The 23,171-nt window shown below is 44.1% G+C and overlaps 1 protein-coding gene across 4 annotated transcripts in view; it reads left to right on the forward strand.

The window, feature by feature from the left end:
- The first annotated feature begins 18,422 nt into the window (after nt 1-18,422).
- The window catches only part of LOC120500635 (protein spinster homolog 2-like), a 130,234-nt gene continuing 125,485 nt past the window's right edge, over nt 18,423-23,171 (forward strand). For 2 of the 4 annotated variants that reach the window (XR_005627148.1, XR_005627147.1), the window contains exon 1: nt 18,423-18,875. Coding sequence is in view for 1 of the 4 variants with exons in the window: in XM_039705775.1 (XP_039561709.1) it covers nt 18,581-18,875 (295 nt within the window). In the remaining 3 variants the exon portion in view is untranslated. The remainder of the gene's footprint in view (nt 18,876-23,171) is intronic. The other 2 variants (XR_005627146.1, XM_039705775.1) reach the window with 2 other exon arrangements.

Below are 23,171 nucleotides of genomic sequence, written 5' to 3' on the forward strand. Positions count from 1 at the left end.
GAAGAAACTTTAGCTTTGAGGAGAATATCGTGGCTCTCAGCCATCTCAATGGGCTGGGTAGATGAAGATTGAAAATAACAATCTCATGTAGGAAAGTTTGTGGATGAAGGCAAACTAATAAAATGCATTGCTGCAAAACCAACAGTTTTAACCAACAGTTTGTAATTTCTGTACAAAAGCTGGAATACATTGTGCTCCTCCATGCACCCTCCGCCCTCACCTTGGATGACTTATTTTTACAGATGTGATGTTCAGTGGTACCTGCCAAGTCCTGTGTGACACCTGGATGTTCTGCAGGTCTGTGACTAACGTGCAGCTCAAAGCAAACTGGAGGTGTTGCATCAGCTTCCACCCATGTATCTTTTATTCTGACATCGGAAAATGTATTTTGTAGCAGAAGATATTTCCTACTTACCTCAAGGAACCCTGTGTGATGCCAGGAATAGGGAGAGTTTGAAAAACTGATTGCAAAGAAATTCAGGGGAAAATTTTTGTTCTCTTTCCATTCACAAGCGGATCTCAATCCTGCAAATGGTTTTATTCTTAGCATTACTGACAAGTGCATGCAGGGACTCCTGCTGACAGCTTAATGTTTTAGACATCACCTGGAATGGCTCTGAAGGTAGTCTGGGATCTGCTTTTTTGGCTGAAATTCCAGACTTGAAGCTGGGAAGGAGAGCAGGTCCTTGGAGTTAAAAATACAGGGAACACCTCCTTTGTCTTTCACTGAGCAATAACACATCTTTTCCAGATTCCTTTTCCCACTTTTCCCTTGCTATTTACCACATCCTCTGTACAAGGAGATTATGGGAAATCCATTTCTAAGTCAATAGCAACTTATGAGCCATTGACTACCTGGAATTATTCCTGGTTAGAAAATGCAGAATCAATTTCTTCTGTAATCTTTCCCACACATTGGCATGTCCATATTTGTGCCACAGGGTTTTGATTGCTAAGGCACAATGACCTTGCAGCTGTATTTATAAGCAGTGCATTAATTCAGCAATGAAACTGGATATTGGGCATGTTCTGGTTCAAGTCTTAGTACTTCATAAAGTATCCAGACTTATAAAGTGTCCTACACACCCCTGAGAAGCCAACAGGACTTTGTGTGTCCATGGCACCCTCCACCCAAAGCCAAAATTAAAGTATGCCATGTTTGCACCCTTTTACCTGTGCAAGAATATTTCCTAGGCAACCACATGTGGGTTACAGGAACATGAACATTTTAACTGGCACTGCTGAGCTGCTGCATGTCCCTGTCCCTGTGTTATCTGGTATCTTCTCTATCCTTTCCCTCCCACATTTAGTCTACAGGAGGAACAGACAAATCCCTTAGAAACCTGCACATGCTCGAGCTTAGGAAGGGCTAAGCCAAGGTTAATATTTCCTCTGAAAAGTTTCCTTTGCTTTCTACAGGAATAGGCTTACAAATAGTAAAAACAAACCAGGCTTGTCTAGTTTAAACTCTACAAGTTCCAAATGTCATTTGAAGGTGGTTAGGTTTCAGTTCCTTTTTATACACTTATTCTCAGTAGAGAAAGGCTGCATTTTACGGGGCCAGAACTAGCAGAGTCACTTGTCACTTCAGCTTAGTAAGGCTTCTCTTTGAACAGAGCCTAGGCCACTAGAGGTCAGGGGAGGGATGGACAGGGAGAGCTTCTGAAAAATGGAGGTAGGGATGGAATTTGCCAGGGAATGTATTTTCATCCATGCCTGTATCACCTAGGTGAATTTTTATAGCCTTGTTTTTTAGATAATCCCCCGAGGAAAACACAGGAGTGACTGGTATTTGACATCTTTATCCAGTCCCTGGCTGTGCTGCAGACTTAGAGTGACACCTTTAGGATGTCATCTAATTGCTCTGTGTCACAGCCCCCTCTGCCATGGGAGGACTCTACTGCACCTTGTGTTTTCTGAATTCACACAGAGCCACGTGTGGCAGTGACAGTTTTTCACTGTGTGTGTGTAGAATGGGGCCCCACCATCCAGGAGGGCTGACTGGAATGCAGATAACTCAGCACCTCTTTTATCTCCAAGCATTTCCTTCACCTAGAAGGAATCTCTGCAAACTAACCTGGCCTGGTTGAACTGCAGAGTGAGGGCTATCTGGTTTTGATGAAAGATCTACTACATGCTGCCTTCTATTTTTCTCCTGTTTTTGCTTTTTGTCTGGAGATTGTTGGTTATATGCAGAGACATCAGTCTGTGCTTGTCAGGTGAACTGGCATGGGATTGGGAAACTTGGTCCTCGTGGAACTCATCCGTAGGTGATCTGGAGCTGCAGGTAACCCTCCACCAGGAGAGGGGGCTGCCTGCCCTCGGAAGGAGCAGTGCTGTGGCTGTAGGGAAGGGCAGGACCTGGCTGTGCCTGTCCCACCCCTCACGGCTCAGTGTCACCTGAGCTTCAAAGGCTGGAAGGAGGCAAGGAGGGAAGGGAAGCAGAGAATACGAACAAGTCTTGCACTGGTCTTTCTCAAGGCCAGATAGGTGTTTGTTCCCACAATTTTCCTTAGAGATTGTGAGGCTCCAATGGATGTGACTGATAGTCTCTTTGTCTGCCTGGGTGGGATGGCCACAACAAAATCAGTGGGTCCAGAAAACTGCAGGGTGTTGGCTTTGGGAACCCAGTAAACATGGGAAAGGAACGCCAGCATTCACCAGGAAATGCATTTAAACTGATGTGACTGAGCTGGTGCAATAGGCTTCACTATACAAATGCTTTCAAATTTCTTTGTGTATTTTTCCTGTTGTATTTGCTCTGACAGAAGAAATTGGGGCTGATCCAGGAAAACCTTACTGGTGTTCCACGAGGGCAGTGCACACCCAGTGGAACATTCCCCATGAAGTTGTGCTCTGCACCTGCTGCTGCCCTCCCAGGCTGAGCAACCATCCTGGATCGTGTGCAGGGCATGTGCTCTCAGCCTCTGGGAAACAAAAGGTGAGGAGGCATCACAGGGGATGAAAGATTTGGGACTTCTAATGCATCTGCTTACTCACAGTGTTCTGCAAGGAACAGAGCATTTCCTTTGTCCTGTGAGGTGGTTACAATACTCAAAGCCTTCTCCCCCACTTCTCTTGCTTCATGCTAATAGGACTGTGACCTGTCCCCTGGGGGTGCAGGAAAATACTTCACATATTTTTCCTCATCACTGCTCTTGTGTTGTTACTCACTGCCCCGGTCTCTCTGAGCTCGTGGCAGCAAGGAGCCCCTTCCAATGGCCAGGGAGCACTTGGGAACAGGGATTTCTGGATTGCTGAGCAAGGGCCATGGCTCTTGTAGCACACTTTTCTGTGCTGAGAGTAGTGATTGCTACTCAAAGGAGTATTAGGCATGTGAGAATGATTGCACCCACAGCTCAGCGTTAGTGCTGCTCATTCTCCATCTGCTCTGTGGAAGATCTAGGAAAGATGCCAGGAAAATATAGTGGTAAATAATGTTTCTATTGCACCTGCTATCAGAAACACGCAAAGTGTTTTGCAAGCTATGCCAAAGTCCTGCTGCCACTAGGAAATAGGAGCACATCCTTGTGCTTTCTGGTATTGTGCTTCATGGGAGGTGTGAGGAGAAGACTTAACCCTGGGCAGCACAGACCTGGTGGAGTCTAGCTCTGTTCCCAGACTTGCACTATGAACTCGGTTATGAGAGAAGCATAAAAAATTAGTTGGATGCCTCACGGCAATTTGAAGAATCTGGAAGTGCTACCAGGCTGCTCAGTGAGGTAAAAAATGCTGCAATGACAGAAATATTTGTGCTCCTGGGCTTGTTCTACCTCAAACACCCACGGGGCAGGACCTTGCCCCTTCCTCCACATGCCAGGATGATGGCACTCCTCCACTGGGACCCTGGAGCAGCTCTCATGGGTCATTTCCTGAGGGGATACTGCTTCATCCAAAACATTGTGTGACTCTCCTGCAATTTCTTTTATGAAGCATTTAAATATTTTAACTAAAACTCCTAACTATTACTATAGTCATCGTCTCCTAACTTTGACTTCTCTCCATATTTCTTTGCTCCTGCATATTAATCTGTAGCTGTAAAATGTTTTGTCCTTGCAACAAGTCCCTTGGAAGTGGCTTGCTTTGGTTTGTTCTCAGTGTTTTGCCTCCTCACAGAGGCATTGTAGCTCTAGTGTTTGTTTGAGGCCTGACACTTGATGAGTAGATACATTCCTGTTGCAGAACACCTGACCTGAAGCTCTTTTCCACTCTCAAGGACCAGAAGGACAAGTCAGGTTGCTGGTATGCCCTTCTGGAGAGATCCCTTCTTTCTCCATCAACAAACCTAGTGATGATTCTGGAAGAAGTTATCCTCTAGACTTGGATTTCCTGTGTAAGGAATTGAAATGCCACTGGGATGTCTCCATAGCCATTACCCACACAGTATGGGAGCTCCTGTTGTATCCATTTGTGGCAGGAACTTCCCTCATCACTTGCCTTCCAGCTGCTCAGACTCATTGGAGCCCAGCAGAGTAACCCACTGCCCACCTAGACTCATACTGGGACTGAGTGGGTGCTTGAGCACTTCTGCATCCCTGTAAAGATGATTACAGACATTGAGGAATTCCCAGAAATGCTCATAGATAAGCTGGAGATTGTCAGCATGAGGAAGTTGTACAGATATAACCTATAGATGTTTGTTTGGACCTGTAGATATTTGACTGGACCTTGAAAGGGACACTACTGATTTATTTTTTGAGTGTCTGTGAACAAGAGTCCCTTCCAGTAGGTTTATCTGTGCAAAGCCTTGCACTCATCTGGCCTCAATTTTTGACTTGTTTCCACCAAAATGGTCAGTCTGATCTCTTTGAGGACACCTTGTCTGGGTGCCTATTGAATGGAGGAACAAAGGAAGTGAGGCAGCTAGTCCAGGGACAGGAATGGAATCTGTCAGAACTGCATTTATTTATCTGGTACAGTTTTCCCCAACGCTGTGCCAAAACCACACCTCTCCGGTGAGCTGGTTGGATGGAGCAGAGCATTCTTATGGCCTGGAGTCAGCAAGGGTTTTCCCTCCTATAAAACTAGTTTTTCTCACCCTCTTGCTGATAGCTGACAAAAGTAAATCAGCTCCTACTTGTGAGACCCAAACAAGCTGTCAGCTCTGCCATGTTTGTGTGGCAGGAGGATGGTTCCAAATGCTTGGGAGGAAAGCTGCACTTTCAGTCAGTTGCTTGGCATGCTGTTTTTATGGCACACTTCTCCATAGGCTGGATGCAGAGGGCAGAGCTGTTCCCATGGTGCTCAGATGTGAGAAAGTTCATTTCATTCCACCACCTATTCCTCAGGGAGTGCAGTCCACCAAAATCAGAGAAAACCCAAATGCTAAAAATACTTGTATGGAAGAGAAAACCCACAACTCATTCATGTGGTATCAAGGGCCAGCTGCTTTGTGGTGATAAAAGTGCTGTGGCTTGTGTATTGTGAAGGACTTCACAGTTCAACAATTTGTGGCTTCTTCAGAGAGAAAGATGTGGCAGCTTTTTTCAACAGTAATATTTCCAAGGCCTTGGTTTTCTTCTTATAAGCAAAAGCTGGAGATTCAGATTCAAGGGTATCACTGAGACAATTTTTTTCATAATAGTTGAAAATGTTTTGTGAATGAATAATAAAATCAGCTTTCCCAGCTACTCCCTTCTGGCTGAGGCAGAGTCTAACACTTGTGCAAACAGAACTAATGGCAGGTGCCCTGTTATCTGTTTGTTCTAGTATAAAAGGTTGATTCTGTGGTGATGTTTCAAACTTCTCAATCTTCCTTATAACCCGGATTTTGTCTGAATTACTTCTCTGAAATCCATCTGTATTATCCAGAAAATTCAAAACATGACAACTGGTCCCCTTTCTATCTTTTGCTCAGGACAAGGCAGCTGGTAAGGAGCCCTGAAGGACTGCATGGATAAAACATTCTGCCTGCTGGTGCTAGAAGGCTTCTCTCTTTTAGAAGAATGATATCTGGGTAAAATCTGTGTGGTGTTATTAAAGAGCCAAATATTCCTGGGGACTGTTGCACAAAGACAAACCTCCCAGATAATAGACTGGGCAGCAAATGCTCATCAATGTGAGGTCAGATAGCCCTGGATATAATATCTAATAGATCTTCCTCATCAAAATGTGCCTGAATCAACAAGGGATTATACGACTTCAAATGTGATTCTTCCAAGTGTTTATGATATGATAAAGAACTTGCTGAAAACCATGCTAGCTGGGGTGATCATAGATTGATTCTATTTAAATTAACTGTAAGGATAAACAAAAGTAGGTTTGTGATTCAGATTTTCTTCTTTCAAAGGGAGAACTGATTAGGGAAACCAACATGCTTGAATATGGATAAAGGTCTGGAATTTCTTTGTCAGCTGTTGTACAATTATTACCAGGATCTTACCCAAGTATAGGGCTTTTCACTCCAGCATTCCAAAAGAACTGGAATATAGCAGCACAAAGGGTTTGAACAGACTTTTCCTCTGAGAATAGAACCTTACAGGTGGAGGAGACAAACCAGGCTGCATGGAGATGAGATGAGGGTAGAGAGTAATGATGTTTCTAACAATACATGTGATTTTAATATTTGTATTGGTTTACTTTCATGGAGAATTTTAAAATGTAATAGAATTGAAATGGATACAATTCAGTAAGAAAAAGCATGTGGTTATGGGTCCACAGATCAAGAGAGATTTCTGCTGTACAAGGCACGTAGGTGTAGTCAGATGGGGGAGAAGGATGGGAGGGCCAGTCAGAGTCTGGATGTGACCTGCCAGGTGGGAAAAATGCAGTTGCACTCCTGGTAATCAGGGAAGGATGAGGGGCTATTAATGCATTGTACAAAGCAGGACTGAAGTTTTAACTAGCTTTGCAGGTACTTAGCTCAGAAACAGGTGCAGAAAAAGGAAAAAAACTTCCCAGTAACCCTAGAAACCCCCTTGATGAGAGAAGGAAAGAGTTACCATCTATAAATACACTGCAGGAATGAACAGGAAGAGAAACATATTTAAATCAAAGGATAGCATTAGTCAAAGAGCAAAAGGGTATGACTGGGCCAGGCATAAACTTGGTCTTGAAACAAGATAAATACCTATAAGCCTCTGAACATGGAGGCTTTTAATGACTCCTTGAGTCATGTTAGGAAAAGATGCAGGTTGGAAACTTTATAAATGGCTTCTGTGGAGAGAAGAAATTTATTCCAGAAAACAGAGGTCTGAAAGGCCTTTCCAGCCCCATGATTTATAGAAATGATAATGCAGATACAGCTGAACAAGTTGACATTAAAAGCACCAGGTGCCATCAGGAGATAATAATTTTGTTCTAGGTGGCAGGAAACCGAACTATTTTTTTAGAAGTGACATTCAGGTAGAGTCTGGTTATCTCCACCAGAGTTTGCCAAAGGCCATTCACCTCTGTTTTTTGGGACAACAGGGCAAGTTTCAGGCCAGTACACATTTTGCTACAATGCTTTCAGAGCTGCCTGGGAACCAGTGTTCAACATATGAGTTCTTAAAGAACTCGTGCCTACGTCATCATGCCCTTGGAGTAGAGAATATATTTCCTGATTCTACAACCTGGCTCTAATTCAATTAAAGGAACTGCTGATGGCACTTTGTGCAGTTTATGAATGGTAGGAAAACATGAGCCACAGTTGCATTGAAGCAGATCCTCCATTGGAAGACATGGACCTTGCTTGCAAAGGTTTTATATTTAATGTTCTTTACAACTACACTGATGAATGTGTGGAATTTGTAAAATAAGCCATAGGATACATCTGTGTGTATATTGCTGCTTGAGTCATTTTAGGAAATGATGCAGGTTGGAAACTTTACAATATTCTTCCTGCCAGAGGGGCATTTCCCAGCACACAGCCCAGCCCTCTTTACAGTGAAGTTGTGTGCCAGTCAATATCCAGTAGTAAACTGTAACATGGCAAGAACTGATCTGTCAGAAGCTAAATTACCTCAACTGTGTCTGGGATCTGGTGCTTTGAAGGGAAGGAGGGTCCTTGCAGGCGTTCAGGCAGATGTCCCTGAACAGCAGGAGAGTGACAGTTTCCAGTGCTACACGTGCAGACATAATTTACCTTGTTCCTTTTACCTGGCCTGCAGGGTTGTGTGACTGGTCTTGCTGCAGGTTACATTCCAGGATGAGGTCTGAGCTGCTCCAGCAGCTCAAATGAGCAGTAGCTACACTGATACACATCTTAGAAGAATTAGCTGCTAAAAAGAGCTAGTTGGAAACAGCAATCCAGAGAGGTTTGTTCTGTTCTTGAGAATTAAGCACTTAAGCAATGCCCTCTAGCTTTGTTCTGACTTTGTAATTCTCTGTAATTTAGCATAGCTTACAAACCTTGCCCTTTTGCCACATATCAATTGTGGTTCATTAGGCTTTGCAGCACTGAGCATAGAAATAGACAAGTGATAAGAAGAGTTGGCATTTATGCTCTTCAGTAGCACCACTTACTGCTGCAGTTAAAGCCATTTTTTCCATCTTTGCACTTGCTCAGAAAGAAAAAAGCATTTGAACAAACAGAAACATTTGCCCTAAAATTTATTCTTATTTAATATGTATATATGTGTGTATATGTACAAATATATATATGCATATATATTTGAATTTTACTCCATTTAAAAAGAGATTATCAGAGCAGATGAGACCATTTCTGCCTGTTTAATTTGAAACTCTATGTTTTAGCTGTAGACTTCTGTAAATTTTGTTCCTGTTTGAACTACACAGGTTTTCAGAAAAAGATCTAATTTTGACTTAAATAATTTTTGGTAAAGTAGAATTGCTACAATTGCTGGTGAATTGCTCCAGCTAATTATCCTCATTACTAATAAACATGTGCCTTGTTTGCTGTTTGTATCCAGCTGGTGAGGGCTTTTCTACAGTTTTGTCACACAGACAACTGTAACAATTGAATTAGTCTTCCTACTTTGTACATGCACAAAACCCTGTGCAAATCAGTCGCTGGCCTAAAAATCCAAACCCATGTGTGCTTCTTGAATCTGTTGTTATCAAACATCATTCCCAGCCCCTTCATCTTTCTTGCAGCTGTTTCCTGAGTGCTCTTCTGTTTATCAACAGCCTTCCTGAGTGGCAGTCAACAAAGCTGCACTTGCTGTCTCTGGGGTAGATGTGACACTGCAATTGAGCAGTGACAGCACTCGCTGCCTGTTCCAGTGCTGAGAGCCCATTTCCTACAGCTCTGTGCTGGCAGCTCCTGAAGTTTGGGCTTCTTGCTGTCAGCCTGGTCACCTTTCCAAAGGGACTGCTTTCCAAAGCAGGATCCTTTTGCTGTTAAGACAAATGTGTCTTATGTGTCTATGTTCTTAGACACTAAAACATTCCAATTTGTCAAGCAACCCACATCATTCCAGCAGTGAGCTCTGCTGTCCTCATTTACTAAAAACTGTAGGATTAGGATGTGGTTGGTGATTGTGTCCTCTGTTGTTGCTAACAGTTTATTAAAGAAAACAGAGCTGAAATTCCGGAGGAACTCCTTCAGAATTACACTTAGTAAAATATCCCCACTTCTGTCGTGTGACATGTTGTATAGCCAGTATGCTGTTAAGACTATGATCTATGTTGTTAGACACTAAAACATTCCAACTTGTCAAGCAACCCACATCATTCCAGCAGTGAGCTCTGCTGTCCTCATTTACTAAAAGCTGTAGTATTAGGATGTGGTTGGTGATTGTGTCCTCTGTTGTTGCTAACAGTTTATTAAAGAAAACAGAGCTGAAATTCCGGAGGAACTCCTTCAGAATTACACTTAGTAAAATATCCCCACTTCTGTCGTGTGACATGTTGTATAGCCAGTAAAATATCCCCACTTCTGTTGTGTGACTTGTTGTATAGCCAGGTTTATTTCATTTAATGTGTCGTGGTAAGTCTCAGCTGCCAGAGTTCCCTGATCAGCATGTCACATAATATCAAGTGAAGTGTGCAAGAGTCCAGTTCAGTGACACTGATACCTTTCAGCAGGCAAGGAAACTTTTGATCCTTTTAAAATAAAAATCAAATTCATTTGGCAAGTTCTACCTTCTGATAAACACTTGTTTGTTGGTCCTAATTATATCATCCCCCCTGTTTTTCTATTAATCAAGTCAGCCCTTACACTATTTTACTCAGGACTGATGCCTGGCTGGCAGGCCAGCATTTCTGTTTAAAATATTGGCACAACATGAGCATCCTTCCAGGCTCCTAGAAGTTCTCTCTGTGAACAGTTATCAGCAAGTCTCGTGTCAACAGATCAGAGCACCCTTATCCAGCTCTTTTGGCAGCCTGTGAAGTTCTGTCTAGGCCTCCTTAGCTCCAGCCTGCAGCCTGGCCTGCTGCTGACAGCTCTACCCCATTAGCTAAAGAGGAGGCTCTATGCTGTCAGCACTGCTCTTATGTTAAAACTGACTGAAAAACAAAAATATTGCCTACAGAATATTCTGTGTCCTTTGTTTTGTTATCAACTTGTTTTATTTTTATGTCCCAAGTTATCAAAATTTTTGTCCTTCTGTGGCAATAGCATGTTTTTTGTAGCCTCTTTCTCAGCAGATGGCTTTTTATTCTGTTACTGTTCTCTAACCCTTCTCTTGACCAGTTGGACTCATGATTGTTTCAGCTTTGTGAAACAGTCCCTGTTAAAACACCAAGCACTCAGTGGCTATATTCTGTTTGCATACAAGAAAGATGACCCAAGTAAAAGCACATCTACACAAATCACAACCAACATTCAGTTATGTGGTCAATTCCATCCAGTGTCAAAAATGAAGCCTTATTTAAAGCTTCTCTTATTAGGATACAGGAATATTTGCACTGAGAAATAGAAACTGCTAATACTGTCCAGAGTTGCAGGTAACTTTGTAATTGGCAGCACACATCCCTTTACTTAGTATCTATTTTTTTTCTTTCCCTTATCTCTCCATTCTATAAGAGGTAAGTTCAAGTGTACCTACCCCTTACCCTATGCTACTTTACCTAGGCAGTGCATTGAGAACCTCATTCTTTCTCTTTCTTTTTAAGACATGAATGATCTGAGAATAATTTGGATGTTCTTTCTCAAATTGCTCTTCAATTCCCTGATCCTGGCTACATTCAAACTGTGATCCCTTCAAAGCACCTCACTAGTACCTGCAACCACTGCTACCTTGGGTAGAAACCCAGCTCAGCTTTCTAAATTTGGAGTAGCACTTTGACTTTGAAGAAGAACTGCCTTTCTTTTTCTTTCTTTCTTTTTTTTTTTTAAATTTTAATGCTCATGGTATAGAATTTGCTGTGATACACAAAGAGCTCTTTGACAGATGTTCTTGGTCTCTTTACAAGCTGGGCAGGGCAACACACCAGTGAAGAAACCCCTACATGTTCTGTTCTGTTTGATCAAGTGAATCAGTCACCAGTGTGGACTTCAGAGCTCGAAACTGCTGAACTAAGTGCAGAACCACTAGGAACAGCTGCTGGTTCCTTCTATCCTGTCTACCTGGTTGTCAAATCCTGTCCCCCAGAATTGTGGGCAGCCATTCAGCCCCAGGATGTAACTGCTGGCAGTCTAGAAGGCTGCATTCCCAATATCCTATTGCAAACCAAATGACTTCACTGTAAATGCTAAAAAGGCATGAAAATTACTAAGTGTGAAATAAAATAATCTCCTCTTCAGAAAGCACACATTGACCCTTTGGGTGATGAGGTTATAGATGTTTTTGTTTAACTGAAAATGCTTCAGTCTGCTTAGAGCCCTATAAATTCAAGTGACCCTGATGATGTACTAACATAAAGCACATGATGTTGTGGGACTGGGCTTGCAATTTTCACAACAATGTCCAGGGCAATGGATGCTCAGTCCTAATTAGAGCTGCTAGTATTAATCTAGAATTTTCCAAGTTGGCTGAGGAAATTTGGTCTTGAAATGAGTTAAGTCAACTCCATTGAGTAAACCACACAGTTAGAGTTGCACAGTTCCAGCCTGTTCCACGCTGTGTGACTGCATCTTTTACCTGGCCTCATGTGGGCAAAGCAAAGCAGTGGAACCATTTCTGTTAATGTTTTTGCAAGAATCCCCTTCTCATGGCTTGAACCCTTTTGTAAGATGCCAGGAAACTGTTTATGAATTGGTAACTGCTGGGTCTGTCCTTATTGTTGTAGGATTCCTCTGTTCCCACATGGATCTGGCAGTCTCTTCCTAAATTGCTGGGGTAGTGCAAAAATGCTATTTCTGTAGCTATCCATTCCACACTGGGTTCTTAAATGCTAGTTAATCAGACCTCAAGTATTTGGCAGTTCTGAGAATTGGGACTAAAGGCAAAGATGCATCTTATCATCTGCAGAATCCACTGCTCCAGTGGGCGGAGGCAGAAGTTCAGAGTCTACATCCCTCATTCAGACAGAGCAAAACTTGCCAAAAATGTGGCACACTAGTAATTGTAGTCCCTGCTGGGACTTGAGGTGACACCACAAACTCCATTTATTTGGAGCATTAGGATTCCTCTGAGTATAATGAAGGCAAGGACTTCTAGAAATGGATCATGGCATTCAACAAACCTGAACATCAAAGGCCATTTACTAAGACATCACAAAGGGCAGTGGCAGTGTTTGCTTTCTGTACCAACTGCCTCTGGGAGTGGAGAGAACAGAGTTGTTTGGAGTGCTTGGGTTTTTTTTTTTTTGTGTGGGGCTTTTTTGGTTTTTTCCCCTCTAATCTGGTTTTTGTTGGCATGAGCTATTCTATGCAAGGCAGCCTGGAACATTTGTATAATGTTGTAACAGAAAAAGTCACAAACAAATATTCCAGCATTTATGTAGGATTGTAGTGGAGGGTGAGAGCAGCTGCTTGTATTGTTGCAAAAGCTAAATGTTTTCATGGAAATACAGCTTCTTCTGCATCCAATTTATCTTTTCAGGCACAACAGTGTGAGGATCACAAAAGAACTGGGCCTGGGGATGCCAGCTTCTGTTAATGGATTTTTCTTTTGAATCACTGTCTTTGCTTCCATCATGTTTCTGTTGAATTCAAGGAATTAAAACACTGCTACACTTTCAATATTAAGTCTAATTTAGCTTCTGAGAGATTTTAAAACTTCTGTGCATCTTGGGGCACTGTTTGTATCTTCTTTGCTTAATAAAATTGTTCTGGAGGTGCCATGGTCATTGTCAAGAGCTCTACTCAGTGAGATGTGTGATATGTGAATGAAGGGAAATGGATGATGACCAGAAGGTTATTCACATCAATGAGCATTGAATGCATTAAATGACAAGATCCAGAGGATGGTCTCCAGAGGTAGTTTAAAGTACAGAGCCTGTCTGAGAGACTGACTGCTGGAAAACACGGAGATATGTGTTAATGTGTATCCCCCTTCACTGCCTTGGGAGAGCTGTTTGATCCTTGTCATGTCTCCCTGGTACAGCATCTCACAAGAAACCTCTGAGCTGGATGAGCTTGTAAATGCTCCTGTGTAATATCAAGTGTCAGTAACACAGGTTAATTCAGCTGAGAAATTTGTGAAGAAAAAAGAAGCCGTGGTATAACCATGGGCATAATGGGAATGCAGGTGTGTAATTGCAGGGTTATGATTCTTTTTCTGCAGAGCTGCAATCTGTTTGAAGCCCAATAATGCACAATGCTGGAGACAGTTGTGTCATTGTCCTGTGTTTTGCCCTCACAACCTCGATGACCACCTGATGATATGACTTTTCATGGAATTTCATCAGTTCAAGGCTTATATCTGGATAACCCAAATTCTGGGGTTTGTGATCCTGTAGTGTGGTATTTTGTGTAGCTCTGTTTTTCTTAAGTGAAGCTGTGGGTCTCTGTGTGTCTGTATTTGAGTCTTGGTTTTGAATCAGATAAAGCAAAACAGGAAAAAGACAATAATAGCATTGAGTCATAATTATTTACAGCTGAACATGTTAGACTGTTGTATGGAGTTACTGCTCCTGATAATGGTAGTGGCTACACTGGTGTACATTTTGGGAAAGCATTACACTCCAGCCCTTTGACAGTTCTGGTTTAGAGATTTTTGTGACTTTCTGAAGACAAAAAAGTGTTGGTTTTTTTTCCCCAAGATTTTTACTAACTTTAGAAAAGAACTGGATTTGAAACAAGCTAGGCTAATTTCCATTATTTCCAAAATGGCAATGTGATGTTCTCTTGATGGTCCAGTTCCTCAGCCTCTAGTAACTGCTTAAACTAGGTAAGGTCCAGCCTGGTTATCAATCATCTGGGTTTTTCCTTCCACACATGGTCCAGCTTCCCATTCTTCTCTGCAAACAGCCATGTTCCCTTGGGAGAGAAGGTGGGAGTCTGCTCATCAGCTTCCTGCAGGCCAGGAACAGCCCCTGGATCAGCTACTGGACTAGGTCACTGAAGTTAATACCGGTGCACTGGCAAATATGGGTTTGTTTTCTCAAAGATAAGTTCTGTTGTCAAACAGGAGCACTTCTGCTCATACTGACCCTCTCTAGAACTCTGGAGATGAGGAAAAATCAATAAGTGCAGACTAGGATAAACTAAAATAAACATCTTCAAGCTTTTAAGATACTAACAAAATACTGAAAGGAAGAAAATAATCCCTGAAGGGATACGCTCTGTTGACTGTCCTGGGAGAGAGAGGGCTACTAACAAGTGAGTCTGTTCTTTCTTCCCTGAATATGCAGCCAGATGCCTGCAGGTTCCCTCAGCACAGGACTAGTGCCTGGTTTGCTCTGGTCTCACCCAGACAGTGTTGTGTTTGTGGCCACTGGGACAGACAGGGATGGGGTACAGGCTGAGGGGCTCAGAGACCAGGAATGCTGCTAATTCTCTCAGTCCTACTAATGTTCACTTGATTCTGCAGGAACTGGCCAGGGCTAATCCTGGAGCAAAGATGACATGCTTAATGTGGAAGAAGCTGGAAGATGAGCTAGCTGAGTTCAGACTTGCTTTTCAATGTATCCACATACCTCCTGGCAGTGATCCCAGTATGAAGGAGATTCCTAGCTTTTAGATAAAACTCAGCATCCCCAGTACGAGGAGGATGCTGTCCATCTTAATCACCTGGGCTATGGGGACACTCCTGTTCTGCAGTCACCATTTCAAGACTAGGTTGTTGCCATGTGCTTTCCTAGGGGCTGGTCTCAGATCAATCTAATGACCGAGGCGAGTGCAGAAAATCCGTGCTTGGTAAGCAGAGTAAGAACTGCTATCTTCAGGGCTAGGACTTCAACCCAGCTAGCCTGAGCTCCTGTATCATCAAATTACAGCCCATTCTCTCTGCAGGGAGTGCAATAGCTCATCTTGAATTCAATAATGCACTTTCTAGAAAGGCAATCAAACCTGGATCAGAGGACAGAAAGGAATAGAGAATACACTCCTTTAGTATTTTGTTCCAGAGGATAATCACTCTGTAACAAATATGAACCAGATGATTCATTAGAATTTTTCTAACTCCAGCTCTCAGCATTGTTCTGGTTCTTGCTATGCTTTTCTCCCCTTGATTAGAGCTCTCAAAACTGGCATTTTTCTCCCCACGTTAGAACTTGCACAGTGTAATCAACCTGTCTCTCAATACCCTGTAACAGCCAAGCCCAGCAATGTCTCTGAGCTAGAATCCATGCCCTTCCTCTTAAAAGCAGTTCAGCCATATGATTCATCCTGCCACTAAAGACATTCTACTACACTTTTTCCAGTTCCCTCTGCTTTCTCTTTACATAAATCTCGTGACATGGATGCACTGGCATAATCTGTGTTTGTCTGTGAGTTTTCCATGTACAGGGTTGGCTGCAAGACCCTGTGTGTCCACATAACTCACTGCCCAATCAGTGTCTTTGTGCTCTATCTGTCTCTGAGCTGAAACTTCTCCCTACATCAGGAATAAAAAGATGCTCTTGCATGTTCCTTCAGCTTGGTCCTGCATTGCTCCACGCCATCAGAAGTCTGTCTGAACTTTGGAACATATATATTGACCTTTAATAGTAAGTTAGTGCTTGGGATGTTTTTTTTTTATTTTCTTTGGGATTTGCTGAATTGAGGAGATTTGGAGAAATCACTCCCTAGTCTTTTTAGGCAGTTATTCTAATGTGCATTAAGCCACCATGGCGCCAGTGTTAGCTGTGTTTATGTGCTTGATACTGGTTAAATGAAAAGAAAAAAATGAAATTAAACACCTGTTCCTTAAGAAAACTGTGCTTTCTTAGCTGCTTTCAGGAGAACCATCTGACTCAAGAGACTAAGGTCTTTAATTTTACCCTACCTTTTAATTTCATTGACATCTTCTGAACACTGTTTTCTGTTTGCAGAGCCTGGGGTAGATGAAGCAGCGAGAAAATGGACAGTGAGAGTCTAATAGCAGAGAGAAGAACAGACTGTGGAGCAGACCATTAGTATCTGAGGGCTCCTGGACACTTTGGCTGCTCTCTGTGGGACTCCTTGAAGTGGCACTTCAGCTGTGTTTAGTGCCTGATAAGTTTAAAAAAAACATGAGTTTTGCCTCCACTGCTGAGCAAGCCAAATGGTCCTTGTGAAGCCATTTCACTTCTTTTTCCCTTTTTCTTACATTCTTACTTTTTTTTTTTTTCAGTTCTACCATTTTCTTTTGGTTTTGGTTGGTTTGGTTTTTGTTTATTTGTTTGTTTTTGTGTTTCCTTTTGGGCTAAATAACATGTGAGCACTATCACTTAACCAAATTAGGTACACCACTAAAATTCTGAAATTAGTGGGGACATGAATAAGCACTTTTGTCAATATAACTGTTCCCGTATACATCTGAACTGCAGATGCTGCTATGGAGCAAAAAATTATCCCATAGACTTCAGTAAGTTAACCTGAACATTATCATTAAACCAAATATGTTGATTCTGTTACTGAAATGACCTCTGGAACATCTGTGCAGACCCATTCCCAATGTTAAATTGTCACCTCTCACTGTCTGGGAGTGTCACGTATCACCAGAAATGGTGTTTGCTCCTTTCCTCAGTGGTGTTGCACAAACAGGCCTGAATTGCAGGTGACTCACCAAAAAGTGCCCTTTCCTCTGGTAGCATCCTGAGCGCTACGTTGGTGGTATCTCACCAGATTTCTGGTGTCATTTGTGGGCAGGGTGTGACACAGCCAGGTATTCTGAGCACACACACGGGCTGTGCTGCAAGCAGCTCCGCAGAGCGTTCCTCAGAGTTCCTCAGAGAAAGGCAGGGGGGATTTGTTTAAATACCTGAGAGATGAAGGCTTTAATCACAACATATTTTCTTAGGTAATATCAACAAACTGAGAGAAATCTGAAATTGTAACATGCTGGTTTTGACATGTGTTGGTTCTCCAGCAGTCTTTTTATTTCTCTGGTTTTAGTTACCTTTTGTAGTTTTATGACAGGTATGACAGGCTGGAGCCACTCTGCTTGTGAACACTTTTATCTCTTTGAAGATTCTCCTTTTGAAATGAAATATTTCTTGGACGTTCTTAGCTCAAAGGTGGAACTTTATAGGGATGGAACTGTTTGCAGGGGGGGGAAACTCCAGAGCAATTTTACTTCCTTTGAAGATGTGTGTTGTTCCCGAAGCTACTTTTGTGCAGTAGGAAAATCATCTGGGGCCAAGCAGGAAGTTGTGAGGTCTGTGGCACATCCCAGCGAACCCTCACCCTTCATCACACTGTCCCTTCCCTGCCCAGGAGACAGCTCTGGGCACTCGGGATAGGCAAGGAGAACTTTTGGACAGATTTATTCTTAAAATCCACATCTGAGGGTGAGCCTGCACAACCCACATGGAGTTCATTGTTGGGTACAAGCTGGTAGTGCAGGAGCCATTGGTTTTGTTTGGTGGGTTTGTTTTTCTTCCAGCTACCTCCACACTTCCGCCCACCCGTGTGTTTGAAGCTCGTTGTGCAGTGCTGAAGAATAATAAAGGTAGATAAAGGAAATCCATTACATGACCCACTGCTATGGTGATGCTGGGTAGGTAAGAGCCGGCCTCTCCCGGGCTGAGGTGAGCTGAGGGAGAATCCCCTCACAGCCGGGCTGAGGGGGATCCCCTCAGGGCCGAGCTGGGCTTCCTGAGGAACCGCCAGTCAGCCGGGCTGAGGCGGGCTGAGGGAGAACCCGCTCCTGGCTGGGCTGAGGGATTCCCTCAGGGCACCTGGGGTGCTGGCGGGACACCCTCCGGGCCACACCGAAAACAGATGAGGTGCCGACCTGAAGCGGCTGACAGAGCTCTCGGGGCCGGTCTGAGGAGATGAGGAGGCGCCCCGAGACGGGCTGAGGGGACACCCCTGCGGGCTGGTGCGCGGACGGCTGAAGGGCCGGTGCCGAGCACGGCTGAGGAGGCACCTGTTAGGGCCGGCTCAAGGGCGGCTCAGGAGCCGCCCTGCCGCGCCGCCCCGGGCCGGCCGCACGGACCCCTCGGGGCCGCCGGGGCGGGGCGCGCACGGCCGCCGAGGCGGAGCGAGGCGCGGGCGGAGCCTTCCCCGGCCCCCGCCCCGGCCCCGCCCGGGCTGTCAGAGCCGGCCTGTCCCGGGCAGGCTCGGGGCGACCGCGGGATGCGGCGCTGAGCGCGCTCCGCTCGCTTTCTCCGTCCGTCTGTCCGTCCGTCCATCGGTCTCCCCGCCCGGGCTCCCGCACGCCGAGATTCCCTCCCGCAGCCCATGATGTGCCTGGAAAGCGACGGCTCCTCCGGCAGCAGCCCGGTCTGCGGCGGGCGGCTCCGAGCTGGCGACGAGGAGGAGGAGGAGGACGGCGAGCGGGGCTGCTGCGGCCGGGGCGCCGAGGGCGAGGTGCAGACCCTGTCGGGCAGGATGAACCCCCCGCCGGCCGGCAAGCACCCCGACCGCCCCGCCGCCCTCCGCAAGGCGCCGACCCTCGGCCGGGCCCGGGTAGCGGCCGCCGGCATCCTCAGCGTGGGCAACGTGCTCAACTACCTGGACCGGTACACCGTGGCAGGTGAGCGCAGCCCGCGGCTGTGAGGGCATCCCCTGCGGCCCGGGGACAGCCCTTCCCGGGCACGGTGCAGCCGCCGCCGTCCCCAGGGTTGTCCCGGGCTCGGGTCAGCGGGGCTCGCCCGCCGTGCCGGGGCTGGAGAGCGGCGATGGCGTGAGGGATGCGGCGCGGCCGGTGCCCATTGTGCGGCCCCTCCGGTATTGTTCTCTAGTTTGTGTGAATTTAATGGAAAATAAGAGGAGCGCCCTTTGTTCGTCTGGGCTCGATGGCGGAGTCGGTGCTGGGATTCGGGAGGGAGCGGTGTCTGCAGCGCGGTGGGAGCGGAGGGCGCTCGGGGTGGTGGCAGACGCGCTATCGATCCCGGCACAGGGTGAGCGCTGCGGGCGGCAGGTGCAGCTGCGGCCGGGAGACACAGTCTGCTGCCAGACATGCGAGCGCGGGGTGTCTTTGGGTGAAAATCGCAGCGAAGCAAATCCCCTTGGCTTTGTTTCTGCGGAGTGCGTCCAGCCTGGAACAGCCGGCTGCCCTTCAGCCCTGTGCCAAGGAGGGTCCCTTCCCTGCAGAACTCCCGAGCAGGTGACAGCAGAGCTGGCAGGAGCGGGCGCAGGAGGAGCGGCTAGGCAGCTGCAATGCACTTTGCAAAGCTCGGGTTTCTGAAGGTAAACACGTAAAATCATGCGCTGGTGGATGTGTGACCAGCCGTAGTATGTGAACCACTATGTTCCTCGGTACTTACTACTACTGTGAAGCTCAGCTCCCAAACAAATGTCTGTTTGGATGTTTACTGTGCCATCCCTAGAGAGGACTCCTTGTTTATTCTTGTCAGGCAATAACAGCAGGGAAGAAGATCATCACTGAACTTTTTCTAATTAGAAATGAAGTAGGCTTGTTGGTAATCAACTGTCTCATGTCATTAGAATATAATGCATATTCTCTGTTTGGCAATACTGATAATTTTATCTTCAGAGCTTACAAAGGGGTTTGTGCATGTATAAATTTTTCTCTATGCATATATATGTTTTAATCACTAGGACTCAATGTGGTGTTAAGCAAATCCAATATTTGTTTATACTACATTAAAATAATATATGTTTGTAGGGCAGTGATAGAGAGCAAGGGACATAAATCTAAGGCACTGTTGTTAGAATAAGTTAGCCAGGTTGTATTTATTTTGTCTGGAGTAGGGAGATGGGGAGGATTAGAAGGAGAATTTAGCTGGCACCATTGTGGCTTTTTTTGTTTTTCTTTTTAGATGTGGCTTGTTCCTTCAGGAAATGTAAAGGCCAGTATTGGAAGATATTAAGTACTTGGCTGGTAGTCAGTCTGTTACAGAAGGAAGCTTGAAGGTAGAAGGTTAACCTGTTATTATTGAAGGAAATTGTAGTGTGCTCCCTTGCACTCAAATGGAGACCTCTCTAAATGGAGTTTTTCCACAAAGCACCTTTAATGCATGGGAAGTTTCCTTTTTAGGAAGCTATTCCCCCCATCATGCATTCTTTAAAAAATAAAAATCACATCTAGTTCACCTATTTGCTCTAGCACTTCCACCGAACCTTTGCCATCTGATTTTTCTGCCTTCAAGAACCGAAAGCATCTTCTTTTCTGGAGAGGCTGGAAGGTGCCTGACCAAACAGAAGATAAAAATGCCTGCTTACTGTAATGTGGCATTGCCAAACCCAGTGCTGTGATTGCTGGTATTTCTAGGACAAGCTCTGGTATTACTGTGCTCAATAACTGCCCTGTGGAGCTTATCTATTAACATTCAGCTTGATATCAAAGGTTTGAGATCTCAGACATCAGACTTGCCTTTGGGGACAGAATCAAACTTTGCATGGGCTTTTTGTCTTCTGTCAATTGGTGTTTACTTTTCAAACTGGTCTTATATAAAGTGCTAATCTAAAACATGAAATAATTTAAATCCAGTGTAATGGAAGAGTTGTGGTAATAAAAATTATATGTTTTGAGCTCAAAACCGACTTGATTATAAAGTCTTCTCTAAGAGTAATCTTTACTTTTGTATTTTGAGTCTTAGTGCATACCACATGCTTATGTGATGTGCACTTGCAGATGAATCAAGCTAGCGCTTTGAATATGCAGCTCATGTCTCAAGACAGGTAATAATTAGTAAATACAACTCTCCAGACCTTCAAAGTACATTTCAAATATGAATTGTTGCAGCAACGTAATAAGGGATTTTAACACCAGCCATGTTATGGCAGGGGAAGTAGCATCAGAAGTTATGATTTACCTAAGGCCAGTGGACTGTTGTGAGAACTGGAATTAATTTCTGGTTCCAGCTCTATTTGAAACAAGTGTTAGGAGAGCAGCAGTTCCAATGGAAACTGGTTCCTGAGGATTTGTCTCCAGGGTGATCCTGCTGTGGATTCTCTGATGTCAAATAAGTTGACCTTTGTCATTAGCCTTTCTCTTCTTGTCTTATAAGAGTCTTGCATCTACCTAACCATTTTTTTAAAATGAAAGTGTTGGAAGCTTTGGGACTTCTTCCTGCTGTCATATTTAGTCAAAGGCAGGTCAGTGGCCTCAAAAGCAATTAGCTGACAGACAGACATAAGCAAACAGAGTATCCAGCTGTATGGGCACAATACTCCAAGTACATCTTCTGTCTTACTTGAGAACTTAGTTGCAATCATTTTGGTTGGCCAAAAAGTATAAAAAAAAGGAAGTATATATTTAGTGTGTATACACACACACAGAGACACACACACACACACACATATATACATAAACAAGTATATGCAAGTATGTGTTTATTTACTGGGGGAAAATCATATACAGAGTTATTTCCAGATGCAATTTCCTGAGTAACTTCCACTGTTTTCTAACATAGCCTCACAGAAGCTGGATAGCATATATCCAGCCAATGTAAGAGATTCTTATGTAATAGAAAGAACTAGGCTGACCTGACCTATAGCACATCTTGCCCTTAAAAGTAAAAGCTTTTACATTGCTACAAAGCAAACAGTAAATGTGTTATTTCTTGATGTTTACACTCTGGACACATAAACATTGTGTATAATGAGTTGGTTTTGGGTAATCTTTTTTTTTTTCAAGCACGACACACAAGAAGTAGCTGCCTGTTTTCCTGGTTTGGGTTTAATGACTTCCCAGTATGGACTAAATGAGTTTATGATGGGACATACCTTTTTGGTATCTGGGACAGAGCTTGAGTGCAGCTTCCAAGATACAGGGCATACACAGCTTCACATCTGACACTAAATTTGCTGCTTTTTTGGGGAATACATGATGAAAATGGGCCTCCACCGAGGACTGGCCTGTTTCTTAAGGTTTCAGAACAAGTTTCTTCCAGTACTTAAAAATAAAGAGTCTGCACAGCAGAAGTGTGTATTTCAATAAGGTCCTTATGTTTACAAAGAGTTGGAAATTTCCAGCGTACGTTGGAACATTCTGATATTTGGGAGAAGCTGTCCCAGACAAAAAGTGCTAATGCCTCTACTGTGGCTTTTGTAAAGAAAAGATTGAAAACTCAATCAGTGCTGAGCATTACCAACTTGAAGGGAAATGATCCTCTGCAATTTTCTTAATAGGTCTTTGATCATACTGATAACAGTTGCCTGTGGAGAAGCATTCTTTCAAAAGCTGCGATATTTTGCTGCTATTAGGATAGCAAACAAAGGGAAAACAAAAGTAATGAAACCATTGCAGGTTTCCTGTGAAACTGCAGGATTTCATCCACCCCATGATGCTAGGACATTTCTTCTTCCTTAATGAAGTTTTGGGAAAAGTCATCTCGCCTTCAGAAGCTTGGAATGTGGTTTCACAATTATACCATGGGTGACCTTTTACTGTGCCTGCTGTTGACGATGAAAATAGTCTTGCTTCATTAGGGTGTCACCTCCACCTTCTAATTCAGATGCTACTTCCTGGCATTTCTGTAGTGCTTTAATTTAAAGGTAATGATTTAATTAAGCTGGAGAACTACCCAGCAAAGTAAATGAGTCTCACTATCCCACTACAGAAGGGGAAACCAAGTTGCAGAATGTTGGTGATTTGCCTGTGGTAATGGAGTTGGTGGCAGAGCCTTGGCTGGTATCAGTTCATTCCTTGAGGTTCTCCATCCCTGTCACACAGTACGTCACAGACTTTGGTCTGCTGGTTTTGTCCTTTAAATGTCTGCAACTTGCTAATAACTGTATTTGTGTTAATTAGCCTCTCATTACAACACATAGTTGCAAATCAAATGCCATTCTTTGAAGATACACACATGCAAATGATTGCTGAAAGTTGAAAGTCAAGTTTACAACTATGTAGTACAGACTC

Source organism: Passer montanus, unplaced genomic scaffold (assembly GCF_014805655.1).
Source record: "Passer montanus isolate IOZ18808 unplaced genomic scaffold, ASM1480565v1 scaffold184, whole genome shotgun sequence".
In the NCBI taxonomy this organism is placed as follows: domain Eukaryota; kingdom Metazoa; phylum Chordata; class Aves; order Passeriformes; family Passeridae; genus Passer; species Passer montanus.